Here is a 19,507-nt window from a genome sequence, read left to right as displayed (position 1 = left end):
AGATAAGCCAATTATCTGTTCAGGCATAAGTCAAATCATTGCATGTTAGGAAATAGGCCAGGCTAACAGCTTGAGCCAAGGAGACAGGAAGGGAGGTTGTGGAAGCACTTTGGAAAAGGAAGTTTCTCCTTTTTAGAGAGTTTCCATAAAGGGCATTCCTCTTTCCAAAAAGGGCAGTCTGGTAGGCAGATTTGAAGTTTGAACCTTGGGCGGTCATTTAGCCTTAGAATGAAGCTGACATTACAGAAGTTAAAACCCAGAGATGGAAAAAGAAGACAAAAAACAAATTAAACAAAACCTCCCAGTGTCTTTCATGTCACTACTGAGCCACTAAATCAAAGCAACCCTACAGTCTGCTCTATTTCTGGGTCTTCCAGTTAAATGAACCCTTTGTTGTATAAGGCAGTTTGGGTTAGGTCTTCAAATACTTGCAATATAAAGAAGCCTGATACAGGGGTATATCAACAGAGATTTAGCCTTATTTATTTATTTTTTCAAATAGATTATCAGTTATGCTCCTACAATTTATTGAATAGTTCATTCTTTCCTCTGTAATGTGAAATGTCACTTTATCATAAACATTTCCATATAAAAATGATTCTGTTCTAAGCTCAGTATTCATCACATATATTAATTTAGCTGTTTCTGAATTAATACCATGCTGTTGTAATTACTACAATTTTATTTTATGTTTTGCCATCTGCATGGGCAAACCTTTCTTCATTATTCTTCTCCCCACCCTCCCCCCAAGTTTATGAGCTCTTTTTATGTATTTTCTCTTCTCTTTGAACTTGAGAGTTAGTTTGTTCAATTAAAAAAGTCTCAAGATTAAAAAAAGCTGTGTGTTCAGTGGGTTAGTCGTGTCCGTCTCTTTGTAACCCTATGGACAGCAGCCCGCCAGGCCCTTCTGTCCATGGAATTTTCCAGGCAAGAATACTGGGGTGGGTTTCCATTTCCTCCTCCAGGGGATCTTCGAACCCAGGGGTGGAAGCAGAGTCTCTTGTGTCTTCTGCATTGCAGGTGGATTCTTTACTGCTGAGCCACTGGGGAAGCCCATAAAAAACATTGGGATTGTTTTAAATTTACAGATTAAATCTGGAGGTGACTGTGACCCTGGCCAACACCTTGATCACAGTCTTTTGAGAGACCCTGGGCAGAAGGGTGGGTCCTGCTAAGCTGCGCCTGGGTTCCTCTCATACAGAATCTACGAAATAATAATGGAGTAATTTGTTATGTAGCAATAGGTAACTAATACAGTCAGAAATTTATAAGTTAGGTTTATCTATGTTTTCAATGCTCTCATTCTTTTTCTTTTTTTTTTTAATTAATTAACTTTGCTCCTCTGAATCTTAGTTGTGGTATGTGGGATCTAGTTCCCTGACCAGGGATTGAACCTAGGACCCCTGCACTGGAAGTGCAGAGTTTTAACCACTGGACCACCAGAGGAATCCCTCAGTGCTCTTACTGTTGAATGACATTTTAAAAGATATTTTCAGTTTACCAAATATAAATCTGTGGTATTCGGAAGATTCTCTCTTATTCTTCTCCACTTCATTTGTGGCTAAATATAAAGAGATAATTCACCTTTGTCAGCAGTGACTTATTAGCAAGGTACCCTTAGGGAAATATTTCCTAATACCTTTGTTCCAAAAGAGATTATAAAAACTATGGTCATCCTAACCTCTTTCTCAGTGAACACTGAAATTGAAATCATAGTTTAAATGCTTGAGGGAAATTAGCCACGTAAAAGTATTCCGTAGGTAATTATTGTAAAATGATTACTTCATTAAGCAAAAAATTACCTCTTGTAAGAGAATCATTCCCTTTGGAAAGAAATTCAAAAGAAGGAGCAAGGTAAAACTTTTAATGGGAAAACGCTGTAGTTTCAGGGTGGGGGCCATACCTCATTGTCTGTGCTCGGTGACTTAATAAGTAAGTGTTGACTGAAAGAATGTTTGATAGGGACAAAAATAGAAGGCTGAGTGTTCACAGTCTTTATCCCTCCTGATTCCCTGGCCCCCTTAAGGGAAGGGTCCTTCATTTCTTGTCTCCCAAATCTATGTTGTGCTGACTAGAAGAGCTATGGAATCAAGAAAAGGAGTCAAATTATTCTCTGCAGGGCAGAGCTTGAAGTGACAGCAAAAGGAAGGAGAGGAAGGGTGAATGAGTATAACAGACTTAGGGCTTTCCTGGCAGCTCAATAGAAAACAATCGGCTTGCCAATGCAAGAGACGTGGGTTTGATCCCTGAGTTCGGAAGAACCCCTGGAGTAGGAAATGGCAATCCACTCCAGTATTCTTGCCTGGAAAATCCCATGAACAGAGGAGCCTGGTGGGCTACAGTCCATGGGGCCTTAACAGAGTCAGACACGACTCAGGGACTAAACAACAACCATGTGAAAGTTTAGGGAGAAAGCCAGGTGAAGAAGGTTTTTAGGAAGCTGTGCTCTGTTAATATGCCATGTGATTCCTTCCTCGGCATGTCCATGAGACTGTTCCTGAAAACCTACATCTTTCCAACTTTGTGAAGTTGGATTTGAGTTCGATTTTGAATGTATCACATGCTAGGATTGGCTTCAGGGTGGCTCAGTTTTATCACAAATCCTGTGTAAGTCTCATTGTCCGGTTTCCCAGCAGTGTTTACTGCTTGCTGTCACCACTGCATATCTGTGTAGGAGGAGTCTTCTAGCTTCCCTGGCCTGCAAGTAAGTAAACAAGTTTTCTTTTTTCTTCATTTGATCAAGGCAAATTGGAAATTATTTGGAAACCATAGGCCGGAATAAAAAGAGATTTAAAGAAGCAAAAATAAAAAAAGAGAAATTGTGAAAGCATAGCACTGATGAGTTCATTGAGAAGTCCCTCATATTAATGTAACTAAAGGTTGACTGTGGAAAGGGTTTAAGTTGTGGAGTTTACCAGGTTGTATTGATCTGTTTCTTTTCCTTCACTCTGTCCCCATGTGTAGTATCTTAATCCATCATTGCTGTGTTTTTGAGAGATCTTTAGCTTGTTGAATTTATATTTGTATATAACAGAAGCTGATTTTCACCTTATAGTGGATGTATAAGGAGGGTGGGTTTTGTAAAATGGAAGGCATTTTTGTTTTGCTGAGCTCCAGCCCTCATTAATTTGAACTACACACCTTTCTGAATGACAGAAATTAGATAGTTTATTACATACTCAGTTGAGCCATTATTTTACTCATATGACTATATATTCTATATTTTCAACCAAACCATATTCTTGGAGAGCAAGGGCTGTATTTTCCTTATTTTCCCCCTATAGGTCCTGCTTATTGTGTTTACATAAAGCTACTGTAGATAGATGGGTCTCAAAGTGTAATCTGGGTAACTTTGAGGGTACCTGAGAGACTTTCAGTGGGTCAGTAAAGTCAAACTATTTTAAAAACAATACAAAAATATTATTTGCCTTTTTTCACTCTCATTCCCTTGTGAGTGTGTGGTGGAAGTTTCCGAATGCTACATGACAGTGATGATGTCATTGCTCTAATGGCTAATGGAAAGTGTACTTGTGTACCTATGCGTTTTAAAAATGTCTCTGTTTTAAATTCTAATATCAATAGATGTAACTCCAATAAACAAAGGCTGTTTAAAAGTTTCTCCACAATTTTTGAGAGTGGAGAGCAAAATGAGCCTGAGACCAAAAAATCTGAGAACTGCTTGTGTAGATAATTACATGCTAGACTGAAAATGGAATCAGTCTTATCTTATTTATCTTTTTTTTTTTTCCTGAGTTTACAGTGGGGACTGAGATTCTTTGCTATTATGCTCTGTATTCGTCAAGGTCCAACCTTATACGGAAACTCTTATACAGAGAGCACACAGTTCTTTGAATAGAGAATGTGTAATAGAAAGAATTATTAACTATAAGAGGGGATTGGAGTAACAAGGGATTGGCTAGTAAGAAGTAAAGAGAGCTCTGAAGAGTGTAGGAATAGCAGTAATCAGGAGCAGTACTTTGGGGGCTGAGATGGAGCCCCCGAAGAAGAAGAGGCCCCCCCAGGTTGAGAGGCAGGCCTTGTTGGAGACAGCACAGCTATGCCTCACCGAATGGCAGAGAAGTTGTTTTGGTGCCATGCTAGTGGAACTTGCTGAAAATCTGCCCTCTGGAATTTTCTGAAAAAAGGCTGCTGGAGGAACAATCCATAGTGAGGTGTCTTGCTGGAGGCACTCTGCAGAAAAAGTGCCTCAGGGAGGGAGCAGTTATGATGGAGAGGGAAACCTTTGGGTACCTAGTGTTGCTGCCTCCGTGGAGTAACAGGAACCAAGCGTTGGAAACACGGCATGTCCTGCAGGACCCAGGGGAGCTGTGCCTCCTCTACTTTGGTGCTGGAGCCACGGGAACACACACCAACCAGGAAGGAAGACTTCTTTTGTAACGTCTCCCCATGGTCCTCCAGTGACAAAGCTTCATTTGTCTTACTACCTGATAAAGAAAAGGGCTTCCCAGGTGGTGCTAGTGGTAAAGAACCTTTCTACCAATGCAGGAGACATGGCAACGCACTCCAGTATTCTTGCCTGGAGAATCCCATGGACAGAGGAGCATGGAGGGCTACAGTCCATACAGATGCAAAGAGTTGGACATGACTGAAGTGACTTAGCATGCATGCACTGATAGAGAAAAATATTTAAAGGCAGAGCAGGCAATGAAGGATAAATTTGGATCTGAGAGGAAATAAAATGATAAATGGCACACTCACTTTCACTTAAGATGTGGTTTATAAATTATCTATATCTCCTAATATTCTTCATGTTTTCTTTGTGTGGAAGTCTATTCATCGACTCAGCAAACATTTATTCAGTGACTGTCACATTCTGCTGCTGCTCCTGCTAAGTCACGTCAGTCATGTCCGACTCTGTGCGACCCCATAGACAGCAGCCCACCAGGCTCCTCCATCCATGGGATTCTCCAGGCAAGAATACTGGAGTGGGTCGCCAGTGCTTTCTCCGCTGTCACATTCTAGGTACTTATTTTTAGCAGATTCCTCCATCCTTTGTTAATATAGAGTCTCAATTTTGTTCTTTCATGCTCCTCCTTACCATAAGCTTCTGGGAAGGCTGGTCCCAGCCTCAGCTCAAAGCCCAGCCCCATGGAATGAGTTGCAATTTATCTACACAGGTATTTATCTATTTATTTGGCTGCACTGGGTCTTAGCTACAGCATGTGGGATCTAGTTCCTTGACCAGGGATTGAACTTGGGCCCCCTGCATTGGGAGTGTGGCACCTTAGCCACTGGACCACCAGGGAAGTTCCTACACAGGTTTTGTGACACCATTTTATTTCTCACAAATAGTTCTGTGGCATACTTCTGGCCAACAGGATATGAAGGAGAACCTGCAGGAGGGTTTTTAGAATAGACTTTTCCACCATCTTAAAAGTGGTATTCAGAAAGAAATAACTTTCTGTTGATGGACATTGTCATGTCTCCATGTGATGCCTGAACTACTGTGGCCATTATTTGAGGGGAGAAGATAGCCTGAGGAAGACCCTGCAGTGCATGGTAGGGCAGGAAACAGAAGAAAATCTAAGAATTACTCAAACCTAGGAACACCATCAGAGAAGGCAATGGCACCCCACTCCAGTACTCTTGCCTGGCAAATCCCATGGACAGAGGAGCCTGGTAGGCTGCAGTCCATGGGGTCGCTAGGAGTCCGACACGACTGAGCGACTTCACTTTCACTTTTCACTTTCATGCTTTGGAGAAGGAAATGGCAACCCACTCCAGTGTTCTTGCCTGGAGAATGCCAGGGACAGGGGAGCCTGGTGGGCTGCCGTCTATGGGGTCGCACAGAGTCTGACACGACTGAAGCAACTTAGCAGCAGCAGCAGCAGCAGGAACACCATCTCTAGGCTTCTTGTTTTAAAAGTCATTTTGAGTTGTTCCTTATATTTAACCGATACTATACATTTGTTATGACAAGTATGGATAAGATATTGGGGAATAAGTGAAATAAATGAAATAAAATTTGATTGCTATGATAAAAAAGGATAGTGGTTGAATTCAAATGCAACATGCTAGTTCCAGACTAACTATAACATTAAATTAGAAAAGAGAAAACAGATCTTGAGAAAATGCTTTGTAAAGCTGTCTCTTGGAACACTTCCTTGCAAATAAAAACGTTACATAATATATTTGAGTGGAGCTTTCTTTTTGTCCCAAACTCTTCCTGGTAAGAAAGTTTAACAGTTGTTAATTAGTATTATTTTTCACATAAATATAAAATTGAGAAGAAGAGTAATATAAACTTGTAGTTTCAGTCAATAGCAGCAACTAGTATGGCAAGGACAAATTAAAAAAATTTTTTTAATTGATTTATTTTTTAATTGAAGGATAATTGCTTTACAGAATTTAGTTTTTACATTCTTTGTTTTATAGAATTTTGTCAAACATCAACATGAATCAGTCATAGGTATACATACGTCCCCTCCCTCTTAAAATATTTTTCTATTTGTAAAACATGGCTGCTGCTGCTGCTAAGTCGCATCAGTGGTGTCCGACTCTGTGCTACCCCATAGACAGCAGCCCCTAGGCTCCTCTGTTCCTGGGATTCTCCAGGCAAGAATACTGGAGTGGGTTGCCATTTCCTGCTCCAAAGCATGAAAGTGAAAAGTGAAAGTGAAGCCGCTCAGTCGTGTCCGACTCTTAGCGACCCCATGGACTGGAGCCTACCAGGCTCCTCCGCCCATGGGATTTTCCAGGCAAGCGTACTGGAGTGGGTGCCATCGCCTTCTTCGGTAAAACATGGCAGTGTATGTATTCAGTGACAAGAAATGCACTTTCGTTATTCAAAGGAACTGGGTTCCAAATTGAAGCTTTCACTCCCCTTTCCCTTAGAGCAGGGGTCTCAACATGATACAGGCCCGTGGCCTGTTAGGAAACGGACCGCACGACAGGAGGCGAGCGGCAGGTGCGCGAGCCAAGCCTCATCTGTACTTACAGCCACTCCTCAGGGCTCACATTCCCGCCTGAGCTCTGGCAGGTCGGTGGCGGCATCAGATTCTTACCAGAGCTTGAACTCTTCTGTCAACTGCGCATGCGAGGGATCTAAGTGGCGAGCTTTTTATGAAAACCATCCAGAAACCGTCCCTCCCCGCTCCGTGGAAAAATTTCGTCTTTCATGAAACCAGTCCCTGATGCCAAAAGCTTCGGCACCCCTTTCTTAGAGCACTTAGCTGGGAATTCTGGTGAGTTGTTTACTAGCATAATTAAAGTATATACTTAATTTTGATTCCAGTTGGAAGCAGAAACAAATTATTCTGCTTTCACAGTTAAGTGAAGCTGAGCGATCCTTATCTAAATCTGAAATTTTCCGACAACTTTCATCTGTTCATGAACGCTGCTGCCTCGTATTTGCAGGTTGAATGATGATTTCTATGCTTTCCTTCTTGGAATCTTCAGACTGACTTTCCACAGACAAAACAGAGACTTGAGGCAATTTTCTTTTTTTTTTTTTTCCTGAGTAATTCAGGAGAAAAACGATTCCTTTTATTCACTAATAAAGAACATGCCAGGCACACTGGCCTTAGGCCTTAGCACTTACTGTTGTTCCCTTGGCCTCACCCTTCTCCTCTGACAGCGATCTCTGAGGCTCTCCCCTCACTTCCTCTTCAGTCACCCTCTCATTAAGACCTTCCCTGGTCGCTGTTTCTAAATTTCATGCTTTCCCTCCACTTTATATTCCCTTTCCCCATTTTATTTTTCTTTCTTACCAGTTTTCAGATGTACAAGCTGGATTTAGAAAAGGCAGAGGAACCAGAGATCAAATTGCCAACATCCGCTGGATCATAGAAAAAGCAAGAGAATTCCAGAAAAACATCTACTTCTGCCTCATTGACTATGGTAAAGTCTTTGACTGTGTGGATCATAACAAACTGTGGAAAATTCTTAAAGAGATGGGAATACCAGACCACCTTATTTGCTTCCTAAGAAACCTGTATTCAGGTCAAGAAGAAACAGAACCAGACATGGAACAATGGACTGGTTCAAAACTGGGAAAGGAGTACATCAAGGCTGTATATTACCATCCTGCTTATTTAACTTCTATGCAGAGTACATCATGTGAAATGCTGGGCTGGATGAAGCACAAGCTGGAATCAAGATTTCTGGGAGAAATATCAATAATAATCTCAGATAGATGATACCACCCTTATAGCTGAAAACAAAGAGGAACTAAAGAGCCTCTTGATGAAGGTGGAAGAAAAGAGTGAAAAAAGCTGGCTTAAAACTCAACATTCAGAAAACTAAGATCATGGCATCTGGTCCCATCACTTCATGGCAAATCAATGGGGAAACAATGGGAACAGTGACAGGTTTTATTTTCTTGGGCTCCAAAATTACTGCAGATAGTGACTGCAGCCATGAAATTAAAATACGCTTGCTCTTTGGAAGGAAATTATAACAAACCTAGACAGCATATTAAAAACCAGAGACATCATTTAGATGATAAAGGTCCATATAGTCAAAGCCATGGTTTTTCCAGTAGTCATGTATGAATGTGGGTGCTCAAAAAGAAGGCTGAGCACCGAAGAATTGACACTTTCCAATTGTGGTGCTGGAGAAGAATCTTGAGATGCAAGAAGATCAAACCAGTCAATCCTAAAGGAAATCAACCCTGAATATTCACTGGAAGGACTGATGCTGAAGCTGAAGCTCCGATACTTGGTCACTTGATGCGAAGAGCTGACTCATTGGAAAATACCCTGATGCTGGGAAAGATTGAAGGCAGGAGGAGGGGACGACAGAGGATGAGATGGTCAGATGGCATCACCAATTCAATGGACATGAATTTGAGCAAGCTCCAGGTGAAGGACAGGGAAACTTGCTGTGCTGCAGTCTATGGGGTCACAAAGAATCAGACATGACTGAGTGACTGAACAACAACATTATTGATTAGTTACTCGTCTTATTGTGTTTCCCTAATGTAAACCTCACAAGGGCAAGAATTTTTGTCTGTTTTCTTTACTGTTGTATCCCCAGCACTGCTAACAGTGCCTGCATACATAGTTCAGTCACGCAGTCATGTCCAACTCTTTGCAACCCCATCGACCGCAGCACGCCAGGCCTCCCTGTCCATCACCAACTCCTGGAGTTTACTTAAACTCATGTCCATTGAATCGGTTATACCATCCAACCATCTTATCCTCTGTCATCCCCTTCTCCTCCTGCCTTCAATCTTCCCCAGTATTAGCATCTTTTCAAATGAATCAGTTCTTTGCATCAGGTGGCCAAAGTATTAGAGTGTCAGCTTCAACATCAGTCCTTCCAATGAACATTCAGGACTGATTTTCTTTAGGATGGACTGGTTGGATCTCCTTGCTGTCCAAGGGACTCTCAAGAGTCTTCTCCAATACCACCGTTCAAAAGCATCAATTTTTCATTGCTCAACTTTCTTTATAGTCCAAATCTCACTCACATCCATACACGACTACTGGTAAATCCATAGCCTTGACTAGATGGACCTTGTTGGCAAAGTAATGTCTCTGCTTTTTAATATGCTGTCTACTGCTGCTAAGTCACTTCAGTCGTGTCCGACTCTGTGCGACCCCATAGATGGCAGCCCACCAGGCTCTGCCGTCCCTGGGATTCTCCAGGCAAGAACACTGGAGTGGGTTGCCATTTCCTTCTCCAGTGCATGAAAGTGAAAAGTAAAAGTGAAGTCGCTCAGTCATGTCTGACTCTTCACGACCCCATGGACTGAAGGCTACCAGGCTCCTCCGTCCATGGGATTTTCCAGGCAAGAGTACTGGAGTGGGTTGCCATTGCCTTCTCCTAATATGCTGTCTAGATTGGTCATAACTTTTCTTCCAAGGAATAAGTGTCTCAGCATCTGCAGTGACTTTGGAGCCCCCCAAAATAAAGTCAGCCGCTGTTTCCCCATCTATTTGCCATGAAGTGATAGGACCGGATGCCATGATCTTAGTTTTCTGAATGTTGAGCTTTAAGCCAACTTTTTCCACTCCCCTCTTTCTTTCATCAGGAGGCTCTTTAGTTCTTCTTTACTTTCTGCCATAAGAGCTCAGTAAATATTTATCACCTGGCTTACAGTGGGATAAGGCATGGCTTTGGAGTTGTAAAGGCATGATTTAGAATGCAGTTTTTCTATTGGGTCTAGTTTAACTCCCTCCACCTATTTGAACCTGTTTCTTCACCTATATAACCACCTAACATGGCAGTTTTAAGGGTTTAATGAGATAACGTAGGCCAAATGTCTGATCCCATAGGGGTCATACAATAATTGTTAGCCCCCTGTTTTTCAAACTAAGGAGAGACCTCAGAGATTTGTTTTCTGATACTATTCCTCCTCATTCTACAAAACTTCTTTATGGGTGTCTCAACTAGGGTTCCAACAGGAAATGCTTTTGAAGGTACACTGAAATTCGGGTTATATGAGGAGGGCTGAGGTCTAGGGGAATGTAGAGAATAGAGGCATCAGAGACTCACAGGGCAGTTGCCACCCCCTGGCCTGAAGGGACTAGCAGTGTTGGGGATGAGGATGTGAGTGAGGGACGGAATGAGGTAATTTCAAAGGCTCTTCCTAGCTTTGACATCTTAACAATTGTCTTGTTACTTCTGAACTGTTAGTCTGTGGCTCTTCAATAAATGGAAATAAGTATACATTCTGTAGTAATCTCTTTTGTTCACAAATTTTGACTTTCAGTTTCAACAGCAAATGATCTTAACGCATTTAAAATCACTAAATTTAGGGGGAGAGTCTAATGGTTTGAAAATAAATCATCTAAGTTTATTACATAGCAAAACTGAAAATAACGCAAAAAGACCCTAACCTGTTAATAGACAAGTGTGATTTGAATTATGTTCACAACACTCTTTGCTCTGCTGCTGCTGCTAAGTCGCTTCAGTGGTGTCCGACTCTGTGTGACCCCATAGACGGCAGCCCACCAGGCTCCCCTGTCCCTGGGATTCTCCAGGCAAGAACACTGGAGTGGGTTGCCATTTCCTTCTCCAATGCATGAAAGTGAAAAGTGAAAGTGAAGTCGCTCAGTCGTGTCCGACTCTTAGCGACCCTATGGACTGCAGCCTACCAGGCTCCTCGGTCCATGGGATTTTCCAGGCAAGAGTACTGGAGTGGGGTGCCATTGCCTTCTCCGTTCTTTGCTCTAAACCTCAAAAAACTCTGTGACTCTACATCTTGACAACTTCTGACAAAACAAGCAAATGACATACACAGCAGCTGTGTATGGTCATAAGAAAAGTTATCTATAGATGAAATTTAGGGTTAAATGGTACTCACGCAATATGGGTGCACGAAGGGGCCTAATTACCATGGGGTAAGGTCCTTGGGGACAGGTTGGGAGGAGGGGCGGCAAGAGGGACGGAAATAAACCGTTCGGAGGACTTTTCTAGGGACTCATAATTTGTGATAGTTTTGCTAGGTTACCTATCTGAACAGCCAGCAAAGCCACACTGAATCTAGTGCATGAGAGCTCTGACTGCAGTTAATTTTCTTTTTAATTAGACATGATCCATAAGCATCCCAAGGCCCAGGGGCTGGCTGGGGGAAGACATAACCAATAATCATGAGAACTGGAGAGGGAAGTGTTGGCAGTTAGCAGTACTTCAAAAGGTTGCTTCAAGATGTTTGGAAGGGTATCCTTGGGAAATCCAGAGAAACGAGTCAAATCAGCTAGGGTCAAAAGCAGTGAAGGCGAGTGAGGAACGGCAGCTTCGGGCCACTGGAAAAGAACGTGCCCCAGGCCAGCCGAGATTGGCTCTGGGTCCAGATTAGGCCTCAGCCTCTCGCCCTTCCACTCCGGGTTTCTTTCCTCCCCACTCCTGCACCAGGGCCGGCCCTGTCCTGCGCCCAGGCCCCAGCGCCTGGCCCCGCCCACCAAGCTGACCCGCCGCCGGCCCCGCCCACCCCTCCCTGGCCGGTTACCGGCCCCGCCTACCCTTCCCCGGCCGGCCCCGCCTACCCTTCCCCGGCCAGGGCCGGCGGCCGAGGGGCGGGGCGGGCCGGGAGGAGCCCCGCTCGGCCTGCGGGCGGGGGATCCGCCGCGGAGTTACGGGAAAGTTGGTCCGAGTTCCTGGAGTTTCCTGCTGTGGCTCTCCGGGCTCGGCCGGCTGGTGCCCCGGCCCTCTGCCCGCCTCCCGCCTTCGCCGCCCACCGGGTCCCTCCTTCTGCCCCTGGCCGCCATGGAGCAGCCGCCAGCGCCCAAGAGGTAAACGAACGCGGGGCGCGAGGAGCAGGAGGGAGGCGGCGCTGCCGGCCGCGGGGCGGGGGCGGCTAGGCCGGGCGGGACCGCGATCCCCTTTCCGCGACTGCGGGGCCCCGAGCCGGGCTCGCCGGGGGTCGCAGGGCGGGTCCTAGCGCCCGGCCGCGCCTGTCGGTGGGTGAGGCGGGGCCGGAGGGGAGGCCGAGCCTCGAGTCCCCGGCGGCCCGCCGGGCCTGGCGCGCGCGGGGAGAGTCGGTGGGCAGCGCGGGGCGCCCCGCGGCCGGACTCCGGGGACGGGCGCGGTTCTCCCTCGTGTCAGGTTCAGCATCTGGGAGACGTAAAACTAGGAAATTACTGGGCTTTGTACAACCATCTAGGCTTTCTTGTCAAATATTTTCCAGAATGTTGCCCACCCCCCACCATTTTTTTTTTTTTGAGAAAGCGGGTTGTTTATTTACAGTTCAAGGAATATTAATAGCTAGACAGTCTGTAAAACTTAACTGTGCAAATGCTGCACTAACAGGTGTTCCTCGCCCCTTACTCTGCAAGTTCAAAGTATTTATGGATGCAGGACAGTAGGAGTCTTAAATTAGAACCCCTCCCCCATATGGGGGTGTGTGTGTGTGTGTGTGTGTGTGTGTGTGTGTGTGTATAGGTTTGTTTTTCTTTTAGCATGTAAAGATAGTGATGCTTTGGTATTTACTGTTCGTTAATATTCTCTGGTATATTGGAAAAGCAGCAGTACACAGTAGATAGTTTTGAACTTGAATTTGAAATGGTCTTGAAAAGCTAAATCAAGGCTGTCCATTGATACAAATTGGTAATGTGTATTTCAAAGAGTGAATCAGTTGATTGATGTTGGATAAAGCATTTCACTTTGATCTTTCATTTTTAATTTGTAAAATAAGGGTACCAGTCCTTCTCCCAGATAGTGCTGTTGTGAAGAGTGAAAAGAGTTTTGATAGCTAGAGATCTTTAGATGAAAGGCAGTATATTCAAGAATATGGAATAATTACAAAGGTAGGAACTTGGTGACCTATTGTGAAGTGTGTGACAAGACATGTGAGCCTTGAAGCCTGGGAACCATCTGTTCAGGTGAAAAAGTGGGGTTGTTGGGGAGTTTCCAAAAGAGACCTGCTGTTGGAGCCCTTGATAAATTCTTCTCTGGCATTTAAAAATATCCCAATTCTAATATTGATTTGGCACCCAGTTTTAATACTGTAACAAAAACTGGAACCAGTTTTCCCCCCATTTTGTTTTGGAAGGGACTGTAAAGGGTACCTCTGAGATCCTACAGTAAGGCCAAGTTGAATGACTCTGAATTGAAGGAGAAACTCTCTCTATTGATGAGCTCTACGCCAAGTTACGAGAGTTTCACTGTAGATGTAAGAGCGAACCCCTGCCCTGGCAGGAACAGTAGAGAACCTGGAGGGGTTGGGGGAGGGGTGGTGGGTTGTACCACCATCCGGTGATGACTTATACTTTTCAAAGTGGTTGGTTGCACGTTTAAGAGACTTAATTTTAGCTCTCTTCAGAGAGACATGTTCATCCAGGAAGGCATTTCTAAAGCACAAAAGATATGTGACAAATCCCATATGTTTGAATATCTCCTAAAGATTTTTTTCATAGCGTTTTCTTTTCCATCCTATGGTTTAATCCTTAAAGCAACCCCATTGAGTAGGTTGGATTATACACATTAATCCTGTTTTATAAGATGAGGACACTAAGAGGGTTCACCATATGGAGGGCTATGACAGAGATAACTGACAGTGAATTTTTGTGTTGCGCCTCTTAATGCTTGCCCTCTAATAATGAAATGAAGCTGCCATTTTTTTTTTGAGATCTTAACTATTTGCCAAGAATTTTGTATATGCATTCTTTTACTTCGTTGTCTCAAGGAATAGGAATCCTGGCTCTGCAACTTACTGTGCTAGTTCTGAATTTAATTTCTTCATCTGTAAAATGTGTTTTGGAGTAAATGAGGTCATATGTAGAGCACTTAAAGTGCAGTGCTTCATAATATGTTCAATAATGTTAGTTGTCTATATTTTCCTTATTAAATGAAACTTGGAAAGGTTAAATAACTTGGCTGGGTGGAGGAAGTGCCAGTAGAACACTTACTTCTTAATATGTTCTTAACAAGTGCTTCATAATATGTTCAGTACTGTTGAGCCGCAAGGGTTGTGTACCCACTCATTGTGTCCAGTGATGCCTCTTTTTGAAACTGAAACTCTGCTTGCTGTCTTAGCATTCCACGAGCATCTCTTTCTATAATCTTCTTGTCCCCTTTGCTTGTTCTCCTTTTAATCTCTGTAAGAATTCCACTTCGCTTGTCTGCTGTGAGTAGTTCTCCCTTAAGGTTCAGACATTATTACATGGTCACAAATGTGTTGCTGATGATCAAGTGTATATGACCCATAGCTGCTTCTCAGTATTTTTGGTTTCTTCATGTGGATCCATTTCTGTCATTATCTTACTTAGTTTGTCACTACATCATATCAAATTTTCCATCGGAAAGTCTGTGTCCACCCCCTTTCATTCCCAGTATTACTACCCCATTCCAGGGTTTTAAGACCCTCACAGTTGATTTATAGCAGTGCCTTCCAGTTGGGCACTGTAGTTCAGTGCTTATCAAAACATTTTAACAGCAGAAGAGCTCTCTTTGGAGTAGAGGCAGAGTCCTAGGACTTGGTTCTCAGTGCCTCACCTCCCTCTGTTCCCCTTTTGGTTTCATATGGAATCCTCTGCTGATCTATAGCACACTGTATTAGTTCATCCTGCACACAGCTTCTGTTCTGATTTTTTTTTTTTTTTTTTGCTAAAACATCACTTCAGTCATGCTCTTCCTTTTTTTTGCAGGGGCGGGGAGTTTGGGGCACACTCGTTGAGGTACCCAAGAGCTCCATAGCTTGGTCTCAACCTTAACCCCCAGCCTTATGTTACTTCTGCAAGCTGAATCTTTCCTTCTAAAGTCTCCCTATTGTTCTTTGTTTAGGTTATAGGCTGTGGGTACTCCCAGATTTGCCTTTGTTCATGATTTTCCCTTAGAAAAGTTTGTGTTATTTATTTATTATTTTTTTACTAGTGATCTATGTTTTAGTCAAAGCCTGCTTCATAAAGTATCTTATTTGAGTGCTTTCTAGTGTAAACTGTTTCTTTTTATTCCTATAATGATATTCATTTGAGTATCAATCTTAAGATTTTTCTTTTTTTTTCATTACAAAGTTTTAGACACCCAAAAGATAATGGGGATGAATTTAGTAAATACTTACATATCACCACTCAGCTTTAGAAATAAAATATTCCCAATATAATTGAAGCTCCCTAAGTATATCTCTTCTCATTTGCATTCTTTTCCCATCCCCTTGAGGGTTGTCACTGTTGTGAATTGGGTGTTTGTCATTCCCGTACGTTTTGTCATTCCCATACATGTCTTTAAACTTTTAGTTTATATATATATATATATAAACTGTTTTTTATATATATCTGACATAGCATCAGGCCTTGATATTAGGCCGAGCTTTGTCACTGACTTTGAAAGTTGCTTCTTTGGGTGTCATTCTTCTCCTCTGGGGTTGGAGATTCCAGTGTACAACCAGTTCTGAGAAACTAGTGCCTAGATGATCTGGAAGGCCCCTCTTACCTTCGCAATATTGATTTGCTCTCCTCAACGAGGCCCGTGTTAACATAGTGATAGGGCTGACCACATCTTTTGCCTAATTTGAGAATCAGAATGGCTTTTAGATCCCCCAGATTTCCTTAATACCTCATCATAGAGGTCTTCAGATGTCTTTATTAAAATGAAGTCCCTCTGGAAAGGGATGTATCACTAACTCAATGGACATGAGTTTGAGCAAGCTCTGGGAGATGGTGAAGGACAGGGAAGCCTGGTGTGCTGCAGTCCATGAGGTTGCAAAGAGTTGGACAAGACAGAGCAACTGAACAACAACTGGGAGAGGAAATCCACTAAATGGTTGTCAATTATCAGTATTTTGATAGATTGAGTTTATCAGATTTCTGTTTAGGGGAACTACTAGATGACAGAAAAATGACCATAGAATAGGTGAGTTTTGATAGGTAGAGAGGGAAGTGACCACACATGGGCTTTTCTCTGGGTAGAACATTCATAGAAGGGGAGGTGGATCTCTGTGGTAGGTGGGGAACATGAGAACTCTGGTTGCTGGAGTGGTACTTGTCAAAGAGAGGATAGAAAATCATTGTCAGAGAGAAATCCTTTACCCAATAAGCCTGGTCTCTGATGGGTTATAGGATTGATAGTTATTTAAAGTTTAAAAATCATTGGTTAAGGTTATAGTTAGAGGACAAGTTGGATTGAAATAGTGAAAATAGCGGAAGGATTATGAGAAAAGAGTAAACTGCTGAAGCTCAAGATAAGAAGAGTTACTTGAGTTAAACTGGTGGAAGCTTCCAGCTTCAGTGGCAGGCAAGCAGAGGAGATGTTCAAGTAGTTCAGTGGGAAAAGAATCCAGCAAACAGTGTCTCTTTACATTAATGACTTGGCCCCATAACCAAGGTTTCATAACCTACTAAAGCATATTTGTCCTCCCTTTGGCTTTTCTTGGTTAATTCGGGGTGGCTCCAACTCCATTAGAATGGATTTAGGCCCTATAGATGGGAACAATCAATTGGCTCTTCCTTTCTAGAGAGGAGTATGACAGCCTCTGGAGCAGTTCTTGGTGAGCAAACTTCAGTTGTGCGTTAAGACAGGAGATAAACTCAGTCTTTTAGTCAACTCTTGGCAATGATTAATTTATGCATTGTTCTTTAAGGGACTGAGATACAGCATATATTGGCACTGAAGAATTTGTTAGGATGTAAAGAAAAAGGTAAATGTATGTTAAACACAGCTAGTTTTGAAATTTGTTTTCCTGAAATAATCCCAGAAAATTTCAGTGCTCATCCCAGAAATGTGTACTAGTAAAGCTTTAAAGATAATGGGTTTAAATTGAGCACTTCTTGTTTGGTTGAATAGGGGGAAAGTGCTTAGAATTTAGTTTTTCTAGTTTCAAAAAAGTCTGTGTAGAATTAGAGGTACTGTCACTTCAGCCCATCATATATTATTATTATTATTATTTTTTAATATTGATGATGAGACTCCAAAGCAGCAGTTTCATGAAATGAACTACGTGTAATGTTCTCTGGTATTTTTCTATTTTCTGTTCTTTTCTAGTTCTTTGAAAAGTTGCTAGTCATGACCCACCAAATTTTCATAACCTACTAACCAGTTGTAAACTACAGTTTGAGAAACCTTTGTTGGTATATATAGTTGTGACAGTGAGGAAATTGATTGTGTTCCCAGCACTATTCCTGATACTTCAAAGCTTGATGATGGCATTGCCAAAGGAATCCAGAGTGGTATAATTGTAACAAGCTATACATACAATAGAGCTATTCTTTGTGAAACAAAAAGGAGGGAGGTGAAGGAGAGAGAGGAAACCATTATTTAAAAACAACTGTATTTTGAACACTGTGTCCATGTCCCAGTTAAGGTACGGGAAAGTGGAAAATGATTATGCCTGGCATCTGACAGGGTTTATAAAGGAACATATTCCCTGGTGGCTCAGTGGTAGAGAATCCACCTGCAGTGGATGAGACGTGGGTTCGATCCCTGGGTCAGAAAGATCCCCTGGAGCAGGAAATAGCAACCCACTCCAGTATTCTTGCCTGGGAAATCCTGTGGACAGAGGAGCCTGAGGGGCTATGGTCTGTGGAATCTCAAGAGAGTTGGACATGACTGAGCCACTAAAACAACAACAATAATACATGAAGGTTTCTTGAAGGTAAAGGCTTTTTTGCTTTGTGATGTAGAATGACCCTGTACACTGGAAATATCCCACTGTAATTATGATAACCTCAATTTCTGACTCCATACCAGCTCCACCCTTTTTGTCTACCAGAGAGGTCTTTAGATTTTTCTTCTAAAGTGAACATTTACTCTGATAGACATTTTCTTTTTCAGTTGTCTCAAGCTTCTTGTTATGATTTTATTTGAATTGCTTCATGTGTCAGGATTACTCTAATTTTCCAAAGCTTTTAGCTTATAGTGCAGAACAAAGATTGTATATTTGAAATGTCTTATTACAACTGTTTTTTTCTACATACAGTCTCAAGTTGCATAAATGAAAGTAACAGATATGTAAACAGACATGTATGACAGTTAAAAATAAGTCCATTGCTTGCATGCCATGAAATTAAGGTGCAGAGTACCTTGAACTTCTTAAGAGTACCTCAAAAGATATATCTTAAAACATGACTCTGTAGCAAAATGAGAATTACAGAAAGCTGTCAGCATTAGTGATAATTAATATAGGTGTACACATGTAGTACTGTATGTGGGTTCTGAATTAGTGTGCACATGTAGCCCTGTATTAATCTATAGATTTTGTGTAATACCAGACATCTTAGTAATGAGGTAAAATGGAGTAAATTTTTTAGATATGTTGTTATAAGTATTAGTATCTTGATACACAAAAAATCGGGGAAATCGTTGAGCATATATGATTTCTAAAGATGAGATAGTTTCTTTAATTCAAAATATAAAGTGTTATTCTCTGTCCAGTTCTTTTCTTTTTTTTTTTTTTTTGCTTTAGTGTTGCTTTCTATATCTCTGTTTTTTTTTTAATTGAAGTGTAGTTAATTTATAATGTTATATTAGTTTCAAGTGTCCAGCAAAGTGATTCAGTTACACACACACACACACATACATATATTCTTTTTCAGGTTCTTTTCCATTATAGGTTATTACAAGATGCTGAGTATAGTTCTCTGTGCTGTACGGTAGATCTTTGTTGTTTACCTATTTTATATATAGTAGTGTGCATGTTTTAATGCCAAACTCCTGATTTATCTGCCCCTCCATCCCTTTGGCAACCTTAAGTTTGTTTTCTCTGAGTCCATTTCTATTTTGTAAATATGTTCATTTTTTTTAGATTCCACATATAAGTGATATCATATGATATTTGTCTTTCTCCATCTGACTTAACTTCACTCAGTATGAGAATCTCCAGATTCATCTATGTTGCTGTGAATGGCACTGTTTCATTCTTTTTATGACTGAGTAATATTCCATCGAATATATGTACTGTATTTTCTTTATCCAGTCATCTGTTGATGGACATTTAGGTTGCAGATCATGTTTTCACTTTTAGAGTTTTTGGTTTTCTGAAATTGTGGGACCTAGAGTTCTATGATTGAAAAGAACTGTAAGTTCAGATTATTTTTGTGATTTAGGTGAACTTTTTACATATTTGAAGAAATTAAAGAGAATAGGCAGTTAATTTTCTTGACTCTTT

At 41.9% G+C, this 19,507-nt stretch overlaps 1 protein-coding gene across 8 annotated transcripts in view; it reads left to right on the top strand.

Annotated features, from left to right (window-relative positions):
* The first annotated feature begins 11,948 nt into the window (after positions 1-11,948).
* Positions 11,949-19,507, top strand: part of STK3 (serine/threonine kinase 3) — a 305,298-nt gene continuing 297,739 nt past the window's right edge. For all 8 annotated transcript variants that reach the window (XM_025265081.3, XM_025265080.3, XM_006048776.4 and 5 more), the window contains exon 1: positions 11,949-12,200. In XM_025265081.3, coding sequence (XP_025120866.1) covers positions 12,175-12,200 — 26 coding nt within the window. In that variant the 5' untranslated portion in view covers positions 11,949-12,174. The remainder of the gene's footprint in view (positions 12,201-19,507) is intronic.

Source organism: Bubalus bubalis, chromosome 15, assembly GCF_019923935.1.
Source record: "Bubalus bubalis isolate 160015118507 breed Murrah chromosome 15, NDDB_SH_1, whole genome shotgun sequence".
NCBI lineage: Eukaryota > Metazoa > Chordata > Mammalia > Artiodactyla > Bovidae > Bubalus > Bubalus bubalis.
The sequence above is the reverse complement of the archived record's forward strand: the minus strand, read 5'-3'. Positions and strand labels throughout refer to the sequence as shown.